This window comes from Charadrius vociferus, unplaced genomic scaffold, assembly GCF_000708025.1.
Source record: "Charadrius vociferus isolate BGI_N301 unplaced genomic scaffold, ASM70802v2 scaffold59, whole genome shotgun sequence".
Taxonomy (NCBI): Eukaryota; Metazoa; Chordata; class Aves; order Charadriiformes; family Charadriidae; genus Charadrius; species Charadrius vociferus.
In genome coordinates, this window is record NW_009661371.1 from 5,589,203 (window position 1) to 5,611,827 (window position 22,625).

A 22,625-nucleotide genomic window follows, 5' to 3' on the forward strand; every position below is an offset into this window, starting at 1 on the left:
AAAGACCATAGGTCTTTCAGATGATGTAAGTCATCATATCAGCATGATGTAATTGTCCTGACACAATTCCAAACAACCATCAGATTTAGTTTGTCTTTAGATGCCTGTGTATAGCCTTAGTGTGAGGAAAAGCAAGGAAATTGAGATTAATGAGTACTGTGATACATAAATAACTGAATTAAGAACCGCTAGCTCAGGTGATGTGGCCTAAGGCAATAAAAAAGGTATAGCTTAGTTTGTCACTTAATTCTCTCCTCTCTTTGTAACCTTTAACTGGTGTTCTTTCTTCTTCTACCTTCCCTTTGTTTTCCTTTTTAAAGTACATCATAGCCTACCTCTATAAGCAACTAAAATATCAAGAGAACAATCTTTGCCTTCATTGGCAATTTTGCCTTTCATTGCTTGCTTAGCAAATTTTTCACGAAGAGATTTGGGTGCTCTGTCTCTTATCAAATTTAAATTCTAAAGAAGCATGAAATCCACAATTTGGGTTTCTGAACTCTTAATTTTCTTGATACAAGGCTGTTCTTGTATAATAGAATCTGGATATTCTATTTCATGTAGCACTTAGCCACTGGCACAGATTAAGGTACAGTGAAAGTATAAAAAAATTGTATACAAAACCCACAGATGACAGTAGTTTTGCAGGGCAGCATACTAAGGACATGATTAATTTGTGCATAAATTGGAATCACACCCAATTACAGATTTACTGAATGGAAAGGGAGAAGTTAAAGTGACAGTACTGACGTTTCATTGAAGTAGAATAAGCACCCACAGTTGAGGACACAAACTTAGTGAGAAGCTGTGCAGGGTACATCAGTGAGCCCTGTTCATTTTCAAGCAGAGTTCCAAAAATAGTAGCTTATGCATTTACTTTCTACATTTCATCCTCCTTTCCTTGATATATTTTCATCATTTCAAACACCGAAATACTTAGCAAACAGTTCGTCTGGATAATTTTTACCAACAATGGATGTTAGAATTGTGACAATTACAAGAACTTCTATATTTTGAAAATAATTAGGACTTACCTTTATTTCTTGAACTTTCCTGATTCTTTTCCTGCTGCAATTAAAAGTAGAAAAATATATTATTTATGGAATTAGCTACCACAAAAATCATAGACATACAGATCCAAAAGAGACAGTCTAGTTCATCCTCCTTCCTGCACCAAGATAAAATCAGCTATGCTTTGCCTGCTGCAGAAAGATTCCAATATAACCTGTTTTTGAACTCCCCTAGTATTTTTCACTTTTTTTTTTTTTTTTTTTTTTCACAATAACAGTGATTAAGTGCTGGAACACATTGTCCAAAGAGTCCATGCAGTCTCTGTCACTTTACCTCTTGGGAGATGATCATAATTCAACTGAACGAGACCCTAAAGAACATGATGTAATTTTGAAGGTAGATCTGCTTTAAGGAACTGGTTGAACTAGGTAGCTGTAGAGGCCACTGCCAGCCTAAATTATTCCATGATATGGAGGGGGCGTTACAGAACCTTGTAAGCCCTGAAGCAGAGCTTAACTGTCCTCAGTTTCATCCTGAATGAAACTTTGTCAAAATCCCCTCACCTGCAAATATGATTTTTTTTTTCCTTATTTTTCCTGACTTGCATCACAGTGAACATAGAAAACATTTCATCCTTAAAGCAGAACAAAGTAATCCTCTATTGCTTTCAGTAATCTTCCAGTGTTCTCTTTCTATTTTTAACCATTTTTTAATGTGTCTTGCCTAAAGTATTCCAATATTTCAATTCAGAATTGTCTAGAACTAAGGATTTTTTAAAATACATCAGCTCTATAACTGTATCAGCAACACATAACATATATTGACACTTTTCAAAATATTTCCCTTAAAAAAAATCAGTATGACACAGCTGATTCACAGTCAACAAGTTTTTCACTCTGATCCCCTTAGTTGTTCACTCTAACCCACCAATCTTTTCCCATAGCACTGTTACCTAGTTATTTCTCATTTTTTATTTTCTTTGAATTGCCACTTTTCTGTAAAAATGTGTTTAAAACTATCATAAAGATACGTTAGTAGATAACACAAAAAGATTTCTTCTACTGAGGCAACACCACACAAAACCAGATGTAAAATTTCAGGTTTAGAAAACAATCAGCTGATTAAGCTTCTGAATCTCTTTTTTGAATAAGCAGAGCAAGTCATTCCCACAGCCACATCCAGATGACTAAACCTGAGCAAGTTGTTGATGGAGTAAGAGATTTTATATTTCTGTTTCTGCAAAAATACCTCGCTTTTACATCTTGAAGACTAAATTTGTATTTCTATTATTCCTTAAAAAGTGTGTGTTTGAGACATTGGTCATATAAGTCTTTTAGTTAGTATTTCTAATGATGAGGAGCTGGATGAGGGCAGAGAGCAGGAGAGAAAATTAAGACAAGAATCAGCTCTGGGGTACTTGGCAACCCAAACCATTCTATGATTGACCAGTACCACATCAACTGCATACGGTATGAAACAACTCATAGGCAATTTAAAAGCTCATAATGGTGGATATTTCTTTCATATTCCAGTTGAAACAATAACTGTTGTATAACTCTTAAACATATTAATGTAGTATTAATTCTCAATCCTAATACCAAGAACTGAAATTATGTCAACCAGCGTGTGAACGTATTGCATACATGAAATGGGTCACTGCTAGCTTAAGTAGACATTTGACACTTTATGAAGTAATAGGTAAACGCTTGCGAGGCTGACGATTCGGAATCCACCAAATACAAGTGGCAGACAAAAAGGAGAATAGGCACAGTAAAAGTGTCTGTAACAAGCACAACGGTACTTGAGGCCTTCAGATGAGACACAAGGCCTTCAGATGGCACATGATAAGTACATTACAAGCTCAACATAAGGTGGCCAACCAGAGCAGCCTGATTCAGTGCTAACTATAGGACAGCAGTAGGGCTTGAAAACCATAGGCAGAATGGCCAGGCTAAAACTATGAATCAACTAATTAGCTCCCAAGAGAAGCATCATATTCAATGCAGGACAAGTTAGCTGGTTGTTACCAGGAATAGGGCCAACTTTTACATCTACCTGGAGGATGCTGTTTTGTCTTAAAGGCACCAGCACAACCTCTTAGTCTGACCCACTTACCTCTAATTCAGGTCAGAGTATTGGGTTTACCTATGCTTAATTCTAGCTCTGCTTTCTTCCCTGCAAATTTCTGAATCCCTTCCATAAGGGTCTAAGAAAATACTTTTTCCATCAGCCTTATACTATGATTACAGGGTGTTAGTCTAAAATTTTGTAATTATTTATAAAACAAAGTTGTTAAATCAGAAATTGTGAAAAAGATACTTGCTTTAATCATGTTAAATGTGGCGACTTATCACCATCAGGCTAACAAAGCTGACTCCATCAAAAATTACTTATGAAAAAAAATTGTTTCGGAGATACTAACTCAAAAGTTTTAAATGGCTGAAACTTATCATTTTACTATTTTGGACTAAAAATTAAGTCAAGGCAATATTTTATTGAAAACATGCAACCATTTCCAGCCTCAAGCTTCCTACAAATATAGTCTGATAATTGTTCAGAAAACTGTTTACCTTTTGTAATTTTACTTGCACAACAATTCTTCTACAACAGTTTCTGAATAATGAAGTCTAAGCGCTGGTGAAGTTATTTCTTTTTAATTTGAGCAAGTATTTATTAAGCCACATTTTCTAGTTGCAGTATTTTTTTTCACAAGGTAAAATAGTGAATGAAAATCCATTTGAAAATTAATGGCATATTTACATAGTAACATTTTTTAACCAGCGTATTTCTTAAAGGCTCTACTTTCCATACTTAAAATATTATGACAATGTCTTACTAAAGAGCCAGATTTCCCTGCTTAGTATTAGGAGTAAAAACTCATTCATAAAAAAAGAAAGAAGTAAAATACACACTGAAATTGAAAAAAAAAAAAAAAAAGAAAAAGAAAAAAAAGCATCAAGTTCTTTTACCAAAGGACTCACTGAGTACTCTGAAACTACAACTAAAGTTGACAGCTCTTCTGTTTATTCATTATGATGTCACTGTTTGACATACGTCCTGTTGTTTGCTTTGCAAACATTGAAGAATTATTTCCCGCTCAAGCAATAACTGCAGCCATAGCATGTTCTCCTAATTGAAGTTTTGTTTATTTTATTTTCTGACTGACAAGTTATTGCTTCAGAGATACTGAAGTCCATGTAACATGAAAGTTTGAAAGTATGTAACTCAACAAGTTTTCCTGAGCAGCACACTTGTACATAACTGCATATATTCACTAAACACCAGATCATCTACATGAGAATGAACACAATAAATGATTCACTGCATAACCTGATATTCAGTGTTACGTATATGCTGAGCTAGTTGTCTTCAATGACATGTGAAAAACCTATAAGAATTTACCCAAGGCAGTAATCTGTCCCCAAAATTTCAAACTTTGATTTTACACAATAGTTTTCAGAATTTCAGAATAAGACTTATTATGTATCTTTGTCTGAGTAATATAGAAAAATACGACCTGTAACTAAGTTTGTCCACTCACACAGCTTTGTAAAATCTACCAAGGAGATCTGAAATGGATGAGAAGAATAAAGGTCTAATCAATAATACAAAAGTATTTTATAATTCACAGGGACATAGAAATGTTTAGCTACCATTAACTTAAACAATGAGGTCATCTAATCTACAAACAACTAAAATGTATTATTGCAACTTTTCAATATTTGTGTTGTTCCCTGCAACGTGCCTTTACAAATCTAAGTCAATGACTTTTTTCTTGTTATTTCAAAACAAAGTGTGTCAAAACCTTACTAGATTGTAAGGCATTTTCATGTACATGCTTAATGTTTCCTAAATACAATGAATGGTATTTCCTGAAATACAGGATATGATATTACAGGCTGAGTTTACAAGTAACTCTAAAGCTCTGATTTTCGTGTCATTCTGATGTTCATGCTGTAGTAAAACTAAAGCAATAGTTTTAGTATTGCTTAACTCCTTTGACGTTTCTTTTTAAACTACAGTCAGCATTTGATTTAGATCTATTTAGTGCTTTCTTCTAGTCTTCACAAAGGAGAATTTGGTTTTATTTCCATTTTATATCTCTTTAGAGGACAGAGAGCGAAACTTAAACTTTGAAAAGCTAGTTAACTCAGTGGAATCTTATTCCCGATACGCAGTCTGTGCTTATTAGAAAAAAAATAAAAGAGAGACTTAAAGCCAAGATGTAGCCAAGTTATGTCAGCATTCAGATACTGCAATTTATAGGCTCCATAGTCCCACAAAGCTCAGCAATAATTTTTCCCTTCCTTTAGTTTGCAATTAGAAGGATGGAATTTTTTCCAACAAACCTGTGAAGCCTATAACGTCTGCTGCTTACACAACAATAAGTAGATTCTGAAGACTTAATCCAAGCATTGATTACTAGATCAGAGTAGCCTTGCAGGAAAGCAATCTTAAAAATCAAATCTCAGTATCAAAGGAGAAGAGAAACACTTAAAAGGATGAGAAGGACTTTTTAGGGAGAACAGACTGCAACAAGCTCAGCAAAGTTAGGGGAGGAAAGAAAATGACTCAGATGAAATTTTAAAAAAAAAAACAGGATTTTTTTTTTAATGGAATGTGTTAAGATTTCAGTGACTTCAAATAAACAAATTTCAAGGAAAGAAGGCATTAGCTGTAAAATATCTTTGATTTTCTTAAAGATATTAGAAAAAAAGATGGTCTTTAATTTTCTTTAATTTCAGCTGAAGATTTTTGAGCAGCTTTTCATGGCTTAGTTTTCTCAAAAGATTTGAATTTTAATTTTAAGCTGCCATTCAAACTACTAAGAAAAAACTTCACTAGCAGATCACAGACCAACCTCAGTGTGATATGCCTTGGGCCAGCAAGATGCTTGGTGGCAGCAAAGTGCATCCAGATAAAAAGAGAAGTCTGTAAACCTCAAGTTATTTCAAGATTAACCAGTGATTAGACTGGGTGTAGCATCTCTGAACTGTGAAATTAACCTTCTGGCTAGGTAAAGTCTGCTATAATATTAGATTTTTCAACTGAAAACACAGCGTTTAAAAATATAGAAGAATTTATACTGAAAGTGCATTAAATACAGATTCTTCCCTATTATTAAAAGATAAAGTATGTGAATTAATTTATGTAGAAAACCACTAAGAAGGAATGACTTATGTTAGTGAGTAAATGTTATAAGCACCTATAAATTCGGAAAATTAAGTTCTGACACTCAGAGAAATAGGAACTGCTCATCCTGATGGGAAACAAACAAATAAATAAACCTCTCAGAGTCCTGGAACATGAGAGAGGTAAACAAACAATTGTTCATCATGGCAGATACTTCCACTTGCATTTTTGCAGCACGCTAGGGTTTTGATGCTAGTTGGCCTGAAAATAAAAAAATTCTATCCATATGCAATTAGAAAGCATGTAAATGTGCAAACATCACTGTATTAAGTAAAACATACGAATTCTGTGTAAAGACTGTGGTGTGGAGGAGTTAATAGACCTGGTTTTACACGCACCTCTGTTATTTTTCTCCTGTATTGCATTGTGATATATAAACAAAATATTTTCACCTCACTTGTTATCAACTGAAGAAATTATATATTTTTACTGTCTAAATAACACAGGAATAATTACATGAACCACAATATTATATTGTTATCTATTACTACAAGTCATCTGTAAGCAGAACAAATCATCCTGCATCCCAGGATTTTTTATCTGATTCAATATAGCAAAATACTTTTGCATTTAGCAGTCTCCAACAAAATTAATCAGACAAGTTGCATGGCTTTTCATGGTTTTGCGTTGCATCATATTGTATAAGCCTGATGAAATGTATCAATGCAGAACATATTAGAACTGTAAAGAAACCTTTCTTGTGTGTCCAACAGACTGAATTCAATGTAAACTTTTCAAAGCACAGTGGATGAAAGTGGGGAAAATGTCAAATTTTCTGCTGTGTTTGTGATCATGGATGGCTGACCACACAAATTGCTATTCTGGTGAATCATATGTTATAAACTATTTGCAATATATATCAAACTAGGCTCTGTAAAGAAACTGATTTAAATATACGCAAAAATGCTTTTGCAAGGTATAAAAGCTCCTTTTCTAGTGCTATTTTCTCTTTGTCTTAACACACAAATAGTATCGATATCTCTTAAAACATCCTAACATTTTGACATCATCATTGTTCAGAAATGGCATTTGGTACATAATGTTGACATAGTATCAAATTTTATTTAGAAAAAGGGCTTCATATTAGCAATAAGGGGAGTAGAGCAGGATGGTCAAAGGGTCTCTTAATGTACTATGATTCCAAAGCTACTTATAAAAAAGACCAGAGCTGATCTGTAAAGGCAGATAATATTCTAGTACTAACAAAATCCACCAGCCATTTTAGAAACAGTAAAGCTACTTTCCTATCCCCATTTAAATATGTATCATGTGCATTCTGCCTTTTTTCCCTTTTGAAAGAAGAGTTGGTATTTGTAAACCATGGAAGTTGCACAATAAAAGAATAATGACTTCCACTTAATTCTGTGTTTTTAAAAGACAAAATACATACTTGTATTGCATCTAGAACTTCACTCATCTCTCTGCCTGAATCTGCTGAGGATCTGGCTATGTGTTTGCCAGAGTGGGCTAGTGATAAAGCAGAGAAGCCTTATTTCTTTCTTGCAAAACTCAGGCAACGTCTCCTTTTCCATGCTGGCTGTATTTAAAAAGTAGCTGCTGAATTAATGGAATTCTTAAAATAAACAAAGTGCTAATTAGTCTAAAACATATGGTAGATTGTCCTTGATATGTGACAAAAATTAAAATAATTTAATAAACATAAACCACTAATTACAGAAACTCGGATGAAAGAGGGAGTGCAAACTTATTTGCCTGATTAACATTTTCTAATGAAAATTTATCATTAGTCATATCATAAAATGTAGTTAAAATGCATAAAATTAGTTTTGAGTTCATTACCTTTAATTCTTATTCTGCAGTGCGCGCACTTTGTTACTATATAGTTACTTTAAAAAATAATTAAAGGAATAATTGTTATTACAGATAATATTTCATTGAGACAGGTACGAAGATAATTATTTCTACCATGTTCTTAAAACAAATACAAGCTATGGTAGTTGAACAACAACATGTTAGTTTAGATTAATACAACAGCTTTAACTACAAGAAATCTGAATTATACATGTACAGATTTTTTATTCATGGATGAAACAGTAGCATGGTAACAGCCACAAAGAGCAAATGCACATACAGCTCAAGACAATTTGGTAAACTATTCTCAGAACCAATTTGGTCAATGACATTATGCTGAACATTTGTATTTCAAAAAAGTTTCACAGAATCAGACTTCATCAGACTCCCAACAACTGCAGTACAATTGCATTTTAAACTAAAAATGCATGCAAAGCAGAAGCAACAACATTTACATTTGTAAAGCTATTTTGTTAAGGAGCAGTAAGCAAGGCCTTGCTTATTACAGTAAGGAAGAAAGAATGAGCAAAAAGTGATCCATTTTCCTGGTGCTCTTGTCAGAACACTATTTACTACAGAAAGCTTTGTAATTTAATGTTTCCAACAGCATTCTTGCACTGGTATTCAGCATACACAGCTCAGTCTTGTCAGAGATTGCCACCAATGATGACAGCAAATTCTGGGAAAATAACACGCCACAGATTGTTCTTGTATCAATTAATGCATCACATGAATGTAAGAATGTGTGAATGAAACAAGATGCGGAGCAAGGTGGCTAGGCAGAAATAAGGAAAAATATAAAGCTGTTGAAGTTTTCAGAATTAATGACATTCCCAGGATCAGGTATAACTAGGTCTTACAGTCTTAGAGTAAGCCTTACAGTGCTCTGGAGAAAGTCTGATGGCGTCTGTGATGAATTCATGAACCGTTATGAAAGGGACCCAACAGTATTTGGGAAGCCTAGATACAGGAGTGAAAGATTTGTTTAATTAAAAACAAAATGACAGCAAAACCCCCAACCATAGAGTTGGGGGTAGGGGGAACTGTGAAATCTGCTAATTTGATTCTTGGTTTGCTGATTTAGATCCCTAAGAAATAAGAAGAACAATCATGGCAGACCCAGGAAGGGGAGTATGCAGCAGTTGTTCCTCTTTGCACGCAGCAAATTACAATCCCTCAAAGCACAGGGGAAGCAGAGAAGATAAAAAGTTATACAGAAGTTCGACAACATTTTGTCTATGACTAGATATTTTTAAGGAAAACTATCTCCAGACCAGGCTTCAACAAAGCATGCACTTTCTTCTGTCCACTTTCCACCCATAGAACTTCTACACAAAGCCTAATCCAGAGTTTTTCCATGTAGATTTCTCTGACTGTGCATTAAAGCAAATCACCTAGATGTGTTGGTAGGGCACATACTAGTCTTAAAGGCAGCCTTGGACCATGTAAAGCAGAGCAGACAAAGCCTTGGTCCTCAAGGTGAAACAACTGCTCTGGGCTAAAGTTCCAATCTATCTCCTAATGTTCTTCAGTACCATCTGAATGGAAGTAGCATCATACTAATGTTACAGTAACATTGTATACACCGTGTATTACATTCTACAAAATAATACTTCTGTTCCAAACTAGGTAGAGAAAGAAAGATTAAGGCATTTTAAAAGCAACAATTCTTCCGGTAGAATTGTTCATGATTCATGTGGACACATTTCCTAAAACTGCTGCCTAGTGTAAAAAGACCTGCATGCAGATAGCTCCCAAGGGAAATAAGCACCCAGAGTTAGCCCCACATCCTGATTACTACTGCAGTGGAAAATAAGCTGAGAATTAGTTTTGATTTTATCTTATCTTTAAATTCAAGGATTCTTATTTCACTAAATCATTGCTTTTTAGTAGGATTGTAAAGATTTCTATTGTCTTTTTATTTCCGATGTAAGATCTTGTCCAAGAGGAATTTTAAGGAATCTACGGGCCCAATAAAACAGTAGGCAAAGGCCAAATACAGGCTTTCCTTCATTTTACTGAAGCAGAGAGCCCTTCCTTCATTTTACTGAACTAGAGAAGGGCCTGTTTTCCAATTTTTTTCTTTTTTAAAATGGAAAAATCAAAGAAAATCTTCATGCTGACTAAGAAGCAATTCTTCCATGGGCTGTTACCCTTCTATACATACACTGCAGAAAACACCAAGTTGGGCAGAAGTGTTGATCTGCTTGAGGGTAGGAAGGCTCTACAGAGGGATCTAGACAGGCTGGACCGATGGGCCAAGGCCAATGGTATGAGGTTCAACAAGGTCAAGTGATGGGTGGGTCACAACAACCCCATGAAGCGCTCCAGGCTTGGGGAAGAGTGGCTGGAAAGCTGTCCAGTGGAAAAGGACCTGGGGGTGTTGGTCAAAAGCTGGCTGAATATGAGCCAGCAGTGTGGCCAGGTGGCCAAGAAGGCCAGTAGTATCCTGGCTTCTGTCAGAAATAGTGTGGCCAGAGGGACTATGGAAGTGATTGTCCCCCTATACTCAGGCCTGGTGAGGCCCCACCTTGAATACTTTCAGTTTTGGGCCCCTCACTACAAGAAAGACACTGAGGTGCTGGAGTGTGTTCAGAGAAGGGCAATGGAGCTGGTGAGGGGTCTGGAGCACAAGTCTGATGAGGAGCGGCGGAGGGAACTGGGGTAGTTTAGCCTGGAGAAAAGGAAACTCGGGGGAGACCTTATCCCCCTCTTCAACTACCTGAAAGGAGGTTGTAGTGAGGTGGGGGAAATGGCCTCAAGTTGCACCCAGGGAGGCTTAGATTGGATATTAAGAAAAATTTCTCCACCACAAGGGTTGTCAAGCTTTGGAACAGGCTGCCCAGGGAAGTGGTTGAGTCACCATCCCTGGAGGTATTTAAAAGACATGTAGAAGTGGTGCTGAGGGACATGGTTTAGTGGTGGACTTGGCAGTGCTAGGTTAATGGTGGGACTCGATGATCTTAAAGGTCTTTTCCAACTTAAACAATTCTATGATTCCAGCCTATGAAGAAAGAAATGAGGTAACACAGGACAGTTGATAAGGTGCTGTAGGTGAATATATTTATCTCATATAGCTCATAAGATAATCATTCAGTGTATGTATTTATTTTATCTGGTGACACTCCAGATTTGAGTAGACAAAGATGGCAGAGAGAGATCTCAAAGAGGCAATATTTTTGCATACGAAATTATCACTGGAATATCTAATGGACACTCTTTAATGGGTAATCTATTATCTTCCCCCTTATGTAAGCTCCTAAAACTCCAGGTAACCTTACAATTACTGAAAAGCATTATATTTCCTGACAATATAGTGTTATTTTTTCCCCCCAAACCCCAGTACAGATGGATCTTAGCTGCACAATTCCCACTGACATTAATGGGAGTAATTTGCCTAAAACCCCTATTCATTATTATTTTTTTTAAATTTCAGAGATGGTTTTTAAGTGTAATTTTCTAAAGTGTAATTTTCTATAAACCACATAATGTGCATTGCATTTTATTATTCAGCCTTTCTGAGACTCATTCAGATCTTATCTTCCCTCTTTGCAATTTTTCTGTCTAGATAAAAGAAAATGTGCAGGAAGAATGACAATTAGAGAGTATAGACATGAGAGCGTCAACATCAATTACCTTCTTACAATCCAGGAATGCAAGCAATATGTCGTCTGTGTTAGGACATAATTATGGGTAAAACTGTAGTATATCTACCAGTATTGCTTAAAACTAATATGCTGATAAATTTATAGGAATAATATTTTGTTTTTTACCATTCATCTTACAAAGGCATATAAGGTAGTGCTGCAAAGGAAAAAAGAAGTTCATGATATGAATATTAGTTAGTTGCACCTGCCCTTTTGTAAAGTGTTCAACTATATATTTGAAGAATACATTCATTTTGAACGGAGATTTGGTGAAAGGTTATACCATATTACCCACGGTTTGACATTTAGGAAACTAGAAAGTAAACCTAAGATGGTATTTTTTTCTATTAAATCTTAAAAAATCCAAGATTAGCTCAGTATTTGATTATGGAATTTCAACTAACTTTTCAAAATGAATCATGAAGTAAAGCTATACACAGTAGAGCTATACCAACAATTGTTTACAGTCTCCTTACTGTGAAGAAGGCAATGTATTGTGAAGCTTTTAGTAATTTTCTCTTGGAGTTCCTATTGGAAGTAAGAAGCTTTACAAAAAGAAAAAAAAAAGCATGCAGAGAGCTGAAATAACAATTCAGTAAACACCTGAAGTTCCAATCTAATTGATAACAATGTATTTCTTAATAATAGTTCCTTCTTTTTTATATATATAAATACATCCATTTTTATTCATTGCCCTAGACTGACAGTAGTAGACACAGCTAAAAGAGGGTTTGTTTCTAATAATAAACTATGAATAATGTTTTGCAAGCATTTCCTTGTACCAAACCAGACACTTTCATCACATTCTACCTAATGATGGAGTAGATATCAGGAAGCGGTCACTGGAAGGAGAAGATAGATGCATCCAAATGATAAACTCTGTTCTTTATTAATTGTTAATAGTAAACCATCAAGGGAAATTATTTGGAAATATTAAGGTATAGAAAGTATTTGAAGGCTCAGTAATTTTTTTCAAAGGAATGCTTTGCTCATGCCTCAGTTACAGGAGGAGTGAAGGAATACAGAAATAAGTGGGAGACCTTTATATAGAAAGTCAGACTGGTTAATGCAATAGTTTCTCAGACCTTTAAACACATCCCACCCCTCTCCACCAAACTATGATTTGCAGTGGGATTGGTCTTTCACAATTTTTAGGATCATCTATGACAGTAATATAGTAGTTAATATTAACATACTTTTTTATCCAGTAGAATTATTATATCAAATGATGTAACACCAAATAATGTTATATATCCCAATGAAGTCGAATAATTTCTATTAAGATAATGCAATATGAGTTCTGTATTACTTGCATTGACATACGAGTATAATCCTCAGGTAAGAGTAATATAAATTAATAACATTTCCATGAATCACTCTAGAGAATGGAATATTCTGCTGATGCCTCAGGAGAGTGATAGACCTTACTTCTTAGAAATGACACTTGAATTTTAGGCTGTTTATTCCAGGTTACAGATCCAGAGTTATAGGCTATACATTAAACAAATGACAGAATTTTTGTTTGGTTTGTTTTCGTGGGAAGAGGGGACACAGAAGGAACAAGCTTGTTAGATTTTTCTTATTTCACATTAACATTTTGTAACAATGCATTAAGTAGGGGAATTAAATTGCAAAAAGCTATTTGATAGAATTAACAATGAACATTAAGCAAATGTTATCAATATCATGAAATGTTAAGGAAATATTTATTGCCATTATACTTAGTTCATATAAATGTAATGTTCATACACTGCAATGTTGATACATTACATGCTCATTTATATGAACAGTATAAATGTAGCATAGTTTACAAAATACATTATATGAAAACTTAATAATGCCAAAGAGCTAAAAAGAGATGTCAAGCGAAACAATAACCTCTTGCTTATCTCTTGGATCACTTTCAACAAGGTCAAATAGTAACTTATTTATTATTAAAATTTGGGAGGTCTTTGTTTTGAAGTTTATGTTTTAGGCTTCAAACTTCCATGTTGTTAAAAGCATTTAAGCATAGTTGTATCAATGCATAAGAATCAAAATAGACATAATTAAGACTTTTAGTTTAGCTGTCATTAGACTCACCATTTTCTTTGTGTGCCAGGCCTGAGCAGACCTACCAAAACCTTTAACATTTTCAATGGGCATCTAAAAGTTTAGTCCCATTATTTGAAAAGCAAACAAAACTAGTGGTTTGGGGGTTGGATTTTTTTGCAGGTTGTTTTGGTTTGGTTGGTTGGGGTTGTTTTTTGTTGTTGTTGTTTTGGTTTTTTTGTTGTTGTTGCAGCTGCTACTGTTTGGTTTTATTTGTTTATTTATGGAAAATAAATCTGAAACTGAAAGACATCACATTCCCTTAGCTCTTGGTTGAAAGGATTTGAGCACACTGGTGGGTGCAGTGTTCTTGTCTGATAAGATTTGCCATGGAATCAGTTATCAGAAAAAAATAGAATGACCTGATCTGGACTACTTATATGATCCCACCAGCAAGTATTAAAGAGGAAGAGTAAAAATAATATGTCATGACAACTATTGCAATCACTGTGAAATCTGCTAATTTGATTCTTGGTTTGCTGATTTAGATCCCTAAGAAATAAGAAGAACAATCATGGCAGACCCAGGAAGGGGAGTATGCAGCAGTTGTTCCTCTTTGCACGCAGCAAATTACAATCCCTCAAAGCACAGGGGAAGCAGAGAAGATAAAAAGTTATACAGAAGTTCGACAACATTTTGTCTATGACTAGATATTTTTAAGGAAAACTATCTCCAGACCAGGCTTCAACAAAGCATGCACTTTCTTCTGTCCACTTTCCACCCATAGAACTTCTACACAAAGCCTAATCCAGAGTTTTTCCATGTAGATTTCTCTGACTGTGCATTAAAGCAAATCACCTAGATGTGTTGGTAGGGCACATACTAGTCTTAAAGGCAGCCTTGGACCATGTAAAGCAGAGCAGACAAAGCCTTGGTCCTCAAGGTGAAACAACTGCTCTGGGCTAAAGTTCCAATCTATCTCCTAATGTTCTTCAGTACCATCTGAATGGAAGTAGCATCATACTAATGTTACAGTAACATTGTATACACCGTGTATTACATTCTACAAAATAATACTTCTGTTCCAAACTAGGTAGAGAAAGAAAGATTAAGGCATTTTAAAAGCAACAATTCTTCCGGTAGAATTGTTCATGATTCATGTGGACACATTTCCTAAAACTGCTGCCTAGTGTAAAAAGACCTGCATGCAGATAGCTCCCAAGGGAAATAAGCACCCAGAGTTAGCCCCACATCCTGATTACTACTGCAGTGGAAAATAAGCTGAGAATTAGTTTTGATTTTATCTTATCTTTAAATTCAAGGATTCTTATTTCACTAAATCATTGCTTTTTAGTAGGATTGTAAAGATTTCTATTGTCTTTTTATTTCCGATGTAAGATCTTGTCCAAGAGGAATTTTAAGGAATCTACGGGCCCAATAAAACAGTAGGCAAAGGCCAAATACAGGCTTTCCTTCATTTTACTGAAGCAGAGAGCCCTTCCTTCATTTTACTGAACTAGAGAAGGGCCTGTTTTCCAATTTTTTTCTTTTTTAAAATGGAAAAATCAAAGAAAATCTTCATGCTGACTAAGAAGCAATTCTTCCATGGGCTGTTACCCTTCTATACATACACTGCAGAAAACACCAAGTTGGGCAGAAGTGTTGATCTGCTTGAGGGTAGGAAGGCTCTACAGAGGGATCTAGACAGGCTGGACCGATGGGCCAAGGCCAATGGTATGAGGTTCAACAAGGTCAAGTGATGGGTGGGTCACAACAACCCCATGAAGCGCTCCAGGCTTGGGGAAGAGTGGCTGGAAAGCTGTCCAGTGGAAAAGGACCTGGGGGTGTTGGTCAAAAGCTGGCTGAATATGAGCCAGCAGTGTGGCCAGGTGGCCAAGAAGGCCAGTAGTATCCTGGCTTCTGTCAGAAATAGTGTGGCCAGAGGGACTATGGAAGTGATTGTCCCCCTATACTCAGGCCTGGTGAGGCCCCACCTTGAATACTTTCAGTTTTGGGCCCCTCACTACAAGAAAGACACTGAGGTGCTGGAGTGTGTTCAGAGAAGGGCAATGGAGCTGGTGAGGGGTCTGGAGCACAAGTCTGATGAGGAGCGGCGGAGGGAACTGGGGTAGTTTAGCCTGGAGAAAAGGAAACTCGGGGGAGACCTTATCCCCCTCTTCAACTACCTGAAAGGAGGTTGTAGTGAGGTGGGGGAAATGGCCTCAAGTTGCACCCAGGGAGGCTTAGATTGGATATTAAGAAAAATTTCTCCACCACAAGGGTTGTCAAGCTTTGGAACAGGCTGCCCAGGGAAGTGGTTGAGTCACCATCCCTGGAGGTATTTAAAAGACATGTAGAAGTGGTGCTGAGGGACATGGTTTAGTGGTGGACTTGGCAGTGCTAGGTTAATGGTGGGACTCGATGATCTTAAAGGTCTTTTCCAACTTAAACAATTCTATGATTCCAGCCTATGAAGAAAGAAATGAGGTAACACAGGACAGTTGATAAGGTGCTGTAGGTGAATATATTTATCTCATATAGCTCATAAGATAATCATTCAGTGTATGTATTTATTTTATCTGGTGACACTCCAGATTTGAGTAGACAAAGATGGCAGAGAGAGATCTCAAAGAGGCAATATTTTTGCATACGAAATTATCACTGGAATATCTAATGGACACTCTTTAATGGGTAATCTATTATCTTCCCCCTTATGTAAGCTCCTAAAACTCCAGGTAACCTTACAATTACTGAAAAGCATTATATTTCCTGACAATATAGTGTTATTTTTTCCCCCCAAACCCCAGTACAGATGGATCTTAGCTGCACAATTCCCACTGACATTAATGGGAGTAATTTGCCTAAAACCCCTATTCATTATTATTTTTTTTAAATTTCAGAGATGGTTTTTAAGTGTAATTTTCTAAAGTGTAATTTTCTATAAACCACATAATGTGCATTGCATTTTATTATTCAGCCTTTCTGAGACTCATTCAGATCTTATCTTCCCTCTTTGCAATTTTTCTGTCTAGATAAAAGAAAATGTGCAGGAAGAATGACAATTAGAGAGTATAGACATGAGAGCGTCAACATCAATTACCTTCTTACAATCCAGGAATGCAAGCAATATGTCGTCTGTGTTAGGACATAATTATGGGTAAAACTGTAGTATATCTACCAGTATTGCTTAAAACTAATATGCTGATAAATTTATAGGAATAATATTTTGTTTTTTACCATTCATCTTACAAAGGCATATAAGGTAGTGCTGCAAAGGAAAAAAGAAGTTCATGATATGAATATTAGTTAGTTGCACCTGCCCTTTTGTAAAGTGTTCAACTATATATTTGAAGAATACATTCATTTTGAACGGAGATTTGGTGAAAGGTTATACCATATTACCCACGGTTTGACATTTAGGAAACTAGAAAGTAAACCTAAGATGGTATTTTTTTCTATTAAATCTTAAAAAATCCAAGATTAGCTCAGTATTTGATTATGGAATTTCAACTAACTTTTCAAAATGAATCATGAAGTAAAGCTATACACAGTAGAGCTATACCAACAATTGTTTACAGTCTCCTTACTGTGAAGAAGGCAATGTATTGTGAAGCTTTTAGTAATTTTCTCTTGGAGTTCCTATTGGAAGTAAGAAGCTTTACAAAAAGAAAAAAAAAAGCATGCAGAGAGCTGAAATAACAATTCAGTAAACACCTGAAGTTCCAATCTAATTGATAACAATGTATTTCTTAATAATAGTTCCTTCTTTTTTATATATATAAATACATCCATTTTTATTCATTGCCCTAGACTGACAGTAGTAGACACAGCTAAAAGAGGGTTTGTTTCTAATAATAAACTATGAATAATGTTTTGCAAGCATTTCCTTGTACCAAACCAGACACTTTCATCACATTCTACCTAATGATGGAGTAGATATCAGGAAGCGGTCACTGGAAGGAGAAGATAGATGCATCCAAATGATAAACTCTGTTCTTTATTAATTGTTAATAGTAAACCATCAAGGGAAATTATTTGGAAATATTAAGGTATAGAAAGTATTTGAAGGCTCAGTAATTTTTTTCAAAGGAATGCTTTGCTCATGCCTCAGTTACAGGAGGAGTGAAGGAATACAGAAATAAGTGGGAGACCTTTATATAGAAAGTCAGACTGGTTAATGCAATAGTTTCTCAGACCTTTAAACACATCCCACCCCTCTCCACCAAACTATGATTTGCAGTGGGATTGGTCTTTCACAATTTTTAGGATCATCTATGACAGTAATATAGTAGTTAATATTAACATACTTTTTTATCCAGTAGAATTATTATATCAAATGATGTAACACCAAATAATGTTATATATCCCAATGAAGTCGAATAATTTCTATTAAGATAATGCAATATGAGTTCTGTATTACTTGCATTGACATACGAGTATAATCCTCAGGTAAGAGTAATATAAATTAATAACATTTCCATGAATCACTCTAGAGAATGGAATATTCTGCTGATGCCTCAGGAGAGTGATAGACCTTACTTCTTAGAAATGACACTTGAATTTTAGGCTGTTTATTCCAGGTTACAGATCCAGAGTTATAGGCTATACATTAAACAAATGACAGAATTTTTGTTTGGTTTGTTTTCGTGGGAAGAGGGGACACAGAAGGAACAAGCTTGTTAGATTTTTCTTATTTCACATTAACATTTTGTAACAATGCATTAAGTAGGGGAATTAAATTGCAAAAAGCTATTTGATAGAATTAACAATGAACATTAAGCAAATGTTATCAATATCATGAAATGTTAAGGAAATATTTATTGCCATTATACTTAGTTCATATAAATGTAATGTTCATACACTGCAATGTTGATACATTACATGCTCATTTATATGAACAGTATAAATGTAGCATAGTTTACAAAATACATTATATGAAAACTTAATAATGCCAAAGAGCTAAAAAGAGATGTCAAGCGAAACAATAACCTCTTGCTTATCTCTTGGATCACTTTCAACAAGGTCAAATAGTAACTTATTTATTATTAAAATTTGGGAGGTCTTTGTTTTGAAGTTTATGTTTTAGGCTTCAAACTTCCATGTTGTTAAAAGCATTTAAGCATAGTTGTATCAATGCATAAGAATCAAAATAGACATAATTAAGACTTTTAGTTTAGCTGTCATTAGACTCACCATTTTCTTTGTGTGCCAGGCCTGAGCAGACCTACCAAAACCTTTAACATTTTCAATGGGCATCTAAAAGTTTAGTCCCATTATTTGAAAAGCAAACAAAACTAGTGGTTTGGGGGTTGGATTTTTTTGCAGGTTGTTTTGGTTTGGTTGGTTGGGGTTGTTTTTTGTTGTTGTTGTTTTGGTTTTTTTGTTGTTGTTGCAGCTGCTACTGTTTGGTTTTATTTGTTTATTTATGGAAAATAAATCTGAAACTGAAAGACATCACATTCCCTTAGCTCTTGGTTGAAAGGATTTGAGCACACTGGTGGGTGCAGTGTTCTTGTCTGATAAGATTTGCCATGGAATCAGTTATCAGAAAAAAATAGAATGACCTGATCTGGACTACTTATATGATCCCACCAGCAAGTATTAAAGAGGAAGAGTAAAAATAATATGTCATGACAACTATTGCAATCTATGCAGCCTTACCCTACCCAAAACTGGAAGCATTTTAAGTTAAGCATAGACTACTTCAGTAACAAAGGTCCACAAGGTAAGAGGACAGAAGTCTGTAAGACTTTCTTGCTGATATTTTGCTTTCTGAACAATGGAGATAAAGTCACAGAGTTTTCCAGTTACAAAACTCTCAAAAGGAAAGGCTGTTGAAGAAAGCTAAACAAAATATGCCTAAACCTCATATACATAAACACAGATCTATGTTTTTTACCATGGCTCCTTTGTAAAGCTTTCAAATGAAAAAAAATAATCTGACCAGGAAAGTAAACGCTAAAGAAATCGCTTACATATTGTGATAGCAAATACTTTTACAGCAAGATAACAAAAGCCATGGTTCACATGAAGTACAGATGGGTGGTTTAACCTGACATCTTGGCAACATGAGATCAGGAGAGCTGATGTTGTAAAAAAAAAAAAAGGTATAGTAACATTTCATCAAATATGGTTTTATCCAAAAAATACTAGATTTGTGCTCCCACTGCACATTACATTCTCAGTAAAATTATCACAGTTCAAAATTACTACTGAAAAAATAATTAGGGCAAATTAATCAATGAAGATGAAAGAGTTAAAACTAGTGAGATTTTTTCCTAGTGTTAAAAAAGAGAGAATTTCTGAACTTGTTTTTTTCATCACACAAAGTATAGGACTGAAAGTCTTAAGGATGTTTCAAAATACAAATGTTGAAAAGAGACATGGATATAAGACCTAATACTTAGTCAATCAACTTGGAGCTAATTTAAAAGGAGTCTAATTGTACACAAATATTGTACTTTAATTTAATCTCAAGCCCAATGTAATTAACAGTTTTCTTACAAAACATTATTGCTATATGTCAATGCTGCATTTACTCAGTTGGGAATATATCACTGTATAGATGCAGAGTATACTGATGTTTAAACCAAATGTTTATAGTACATAATCATTTTCATTTAAAAACAGAATTTAAATTGCTAATTAGGATCAGAAAGGTGAAAAATGAACCATAAACTAAGTGGATCATTATTTAGTTAAAAAAAATGGGACTGGGGTACATCCCAGTTTGTCTGCACACCAATAAAGCTATTACACACCATGGTCATTATTTAATAATATTTGTACATTGATTTTTGCACTTTATTTTTCACATTATAAGTACTCCCTATGCTACAGGATATGACTTTCATTTTAACAAACCAAGATAATAAAGGTTAATAAAGATAATAAATGTCTACATCTTCTAAGTAATGAAAATAGGTATTAAATCCTTGGGGAAAATGACTGAGAAAAAGAAGCCATGGAAAAATACAATGAAATGTTTGGCAGATAGAAAAAAAATTAAAAGTGACTGAATTATATACAGACTAGTCTTGAGTATCTGAAGAATAAGAGACAGCAAGGAAGGCATGGAAAAGAACCAGATCTCATAAACTTATGTAGCGACATGAACTTCAAGTATCTGGCCTCTTTCATCATCTTAGAAATCCAAACTGCACAAATTTGAGCAGGAGCAAAGCACCCCAAATAATATATAAAACAAACCTCTTATGGCTTTGTTTTGCTACGACTGTGATTGCAATTTGCGATGTCGATTTGCCATTTTGATAGAATATGAAAAAACATACTAATCAAGAATCTGAAGTGATAGCCGATACAGATTGTGTTTGCATCAACTCCCAAACACCAGAAAGACCATCGTCATCTATTCAGAGGCTGACTGGGAATCCTCTTCCTAGAAAGCAATGTGAGAAGGCCAAGCTGAGTACTGTAGAGGATAATTACACTACCTCCATATACCACTACTTTATATTTTACTCTTTGTTGCCAAGCTGACATGTGAAATTATAAAGGCAATGTTAATCAAAAAGTAGGTAATACATGTGGATCTCATCATCCCTTAAAACAATTGGGTGAGATTAGTCTTTTCCATAGTGGTGATTTTCAATAACAGGAACACAAAAGATAGGTACAGCAAGAGATTCAGTGCGACAGCACCTTTTCTCCCTCACCAGCCCCACAGATTTGACTAAAAGTTTATAGCTAGGTGTTGCTGATGAGTTAGCAACGGAAGCATCAGCAGACAGCTTGAAAGAACTTCACACTCTCCTTAATTCCAGACTTTGACATGCCTTTTTCCCCCACAATGAATGACTAGTTGGAAAAAGGACTACAGAAGAAATTTTACAGGCAAATTTCTTAAGACTTTTTCAAAAAATGCTTTGAGCATGTAGTGAGAGATAGCAAAAATAACATGTTTAATTGATATCAGCTTATTAATATACAATGATTGTAATGGGACTTAAAAAAAATTAGCCATGCCTTTTGAATGTTATTGCCCACAGGGAAAAGCAGATTAGAATGCAGAATGTACTCTCTCTCCCTGGGAAAAGCAAAATAAAATAAAATAGGTTTCGTAAGACTTCTTGACTACAGTTAGACAAATGATTAAGGGGGAAAAAATAGAGTAAGTGAGTCTTGTTACTTAAATGAAATCCCGGAATTTGCATAGGACATAGATACTGTGTTCAGGGAGCCTCAGAAGGAAGAAAATTCTCTTGTTACCTTAGAGCTGAGAGGAACATTGACATGCTCAAGAAAAGCTCTGTTCTTAGTCCTCAGCATTCATTGTTGCATCTTACTGCAATGGATTTTTTTTTTACTCTCTCTCTCTAGGACAGAGGATTTTAGAGGATCAAATTTTATGACTTCTCAGATCCTGCAGGCAAACAGACTTTCCAGATAAACACTGTGAACTATAAACCTCAGGTTGTTTGGAGACCAGACCACACAAGGAAAGCTCAGGCTATTTTTGAATCCTGAAATACTCCTTTCTGTTCATTTCTTTCTTGTCTATGATACCCTAAATGAAAATAAAATCATTGAACACTCAGCCTGTCTGTATTTTACAGGTGTTTCATTATAACACATAATGCATTATTAGCTGAGGGAGAACATTTTATAACCTTTGGGCAAAAACCTAAATGCAGAACATGTATTCTATGCTTTGTGTTTACACATTCAAATTTGTCTTTAATAAAGTGGGAGAGCATGCTTATGCCACTATATGTTTTTCTCTTGCTTTGTTGCATTCAGATAAAGTAATTATTGCTTGAACACCTCCAAACTGGACCTAATTCTAATCTAACATAAACACCTCTAAACTGACCTAATCCTGAGGCCTAAATTAATAAGAATCAAAGCTGAACTGCCTAACTGAATGGCAAACAGCAACAGTAAGAAGGGAGGGATGGAGAAAAAGGGAAA

At 35.1% G+C, this 22,625-nt stretch overlaps 1 protein-coding gene across 3 annotated transcripts in view; it reads right to left on the reverse strand.

Moving 5' to 3' along the window:
- The window catches only part of FSTL5 (follistatin-like 5), a 302,516-nt gene that overhangs the window by 273,011 nt on the left and 6,880 nt on the right, over window positions 1–22,625 (reverse strand). For 2 of the 3 annotated variants that reach the window (XM_009893724.1, XM_009893723.1), the window contains exon 2: window positions 1,035–1,065. In XM_009893724.1, the coding sequence (XP_009892026.1) occupies window positions 1,035–1,065 (31 nt within the window). Of the gene's footprint in view, window positions 1–1,034; window positions 1,069–22,625 lie in introns of all 3 variants that reach the window. The other variant, XM_009893722.1, reaches the window with a different exon arrangement.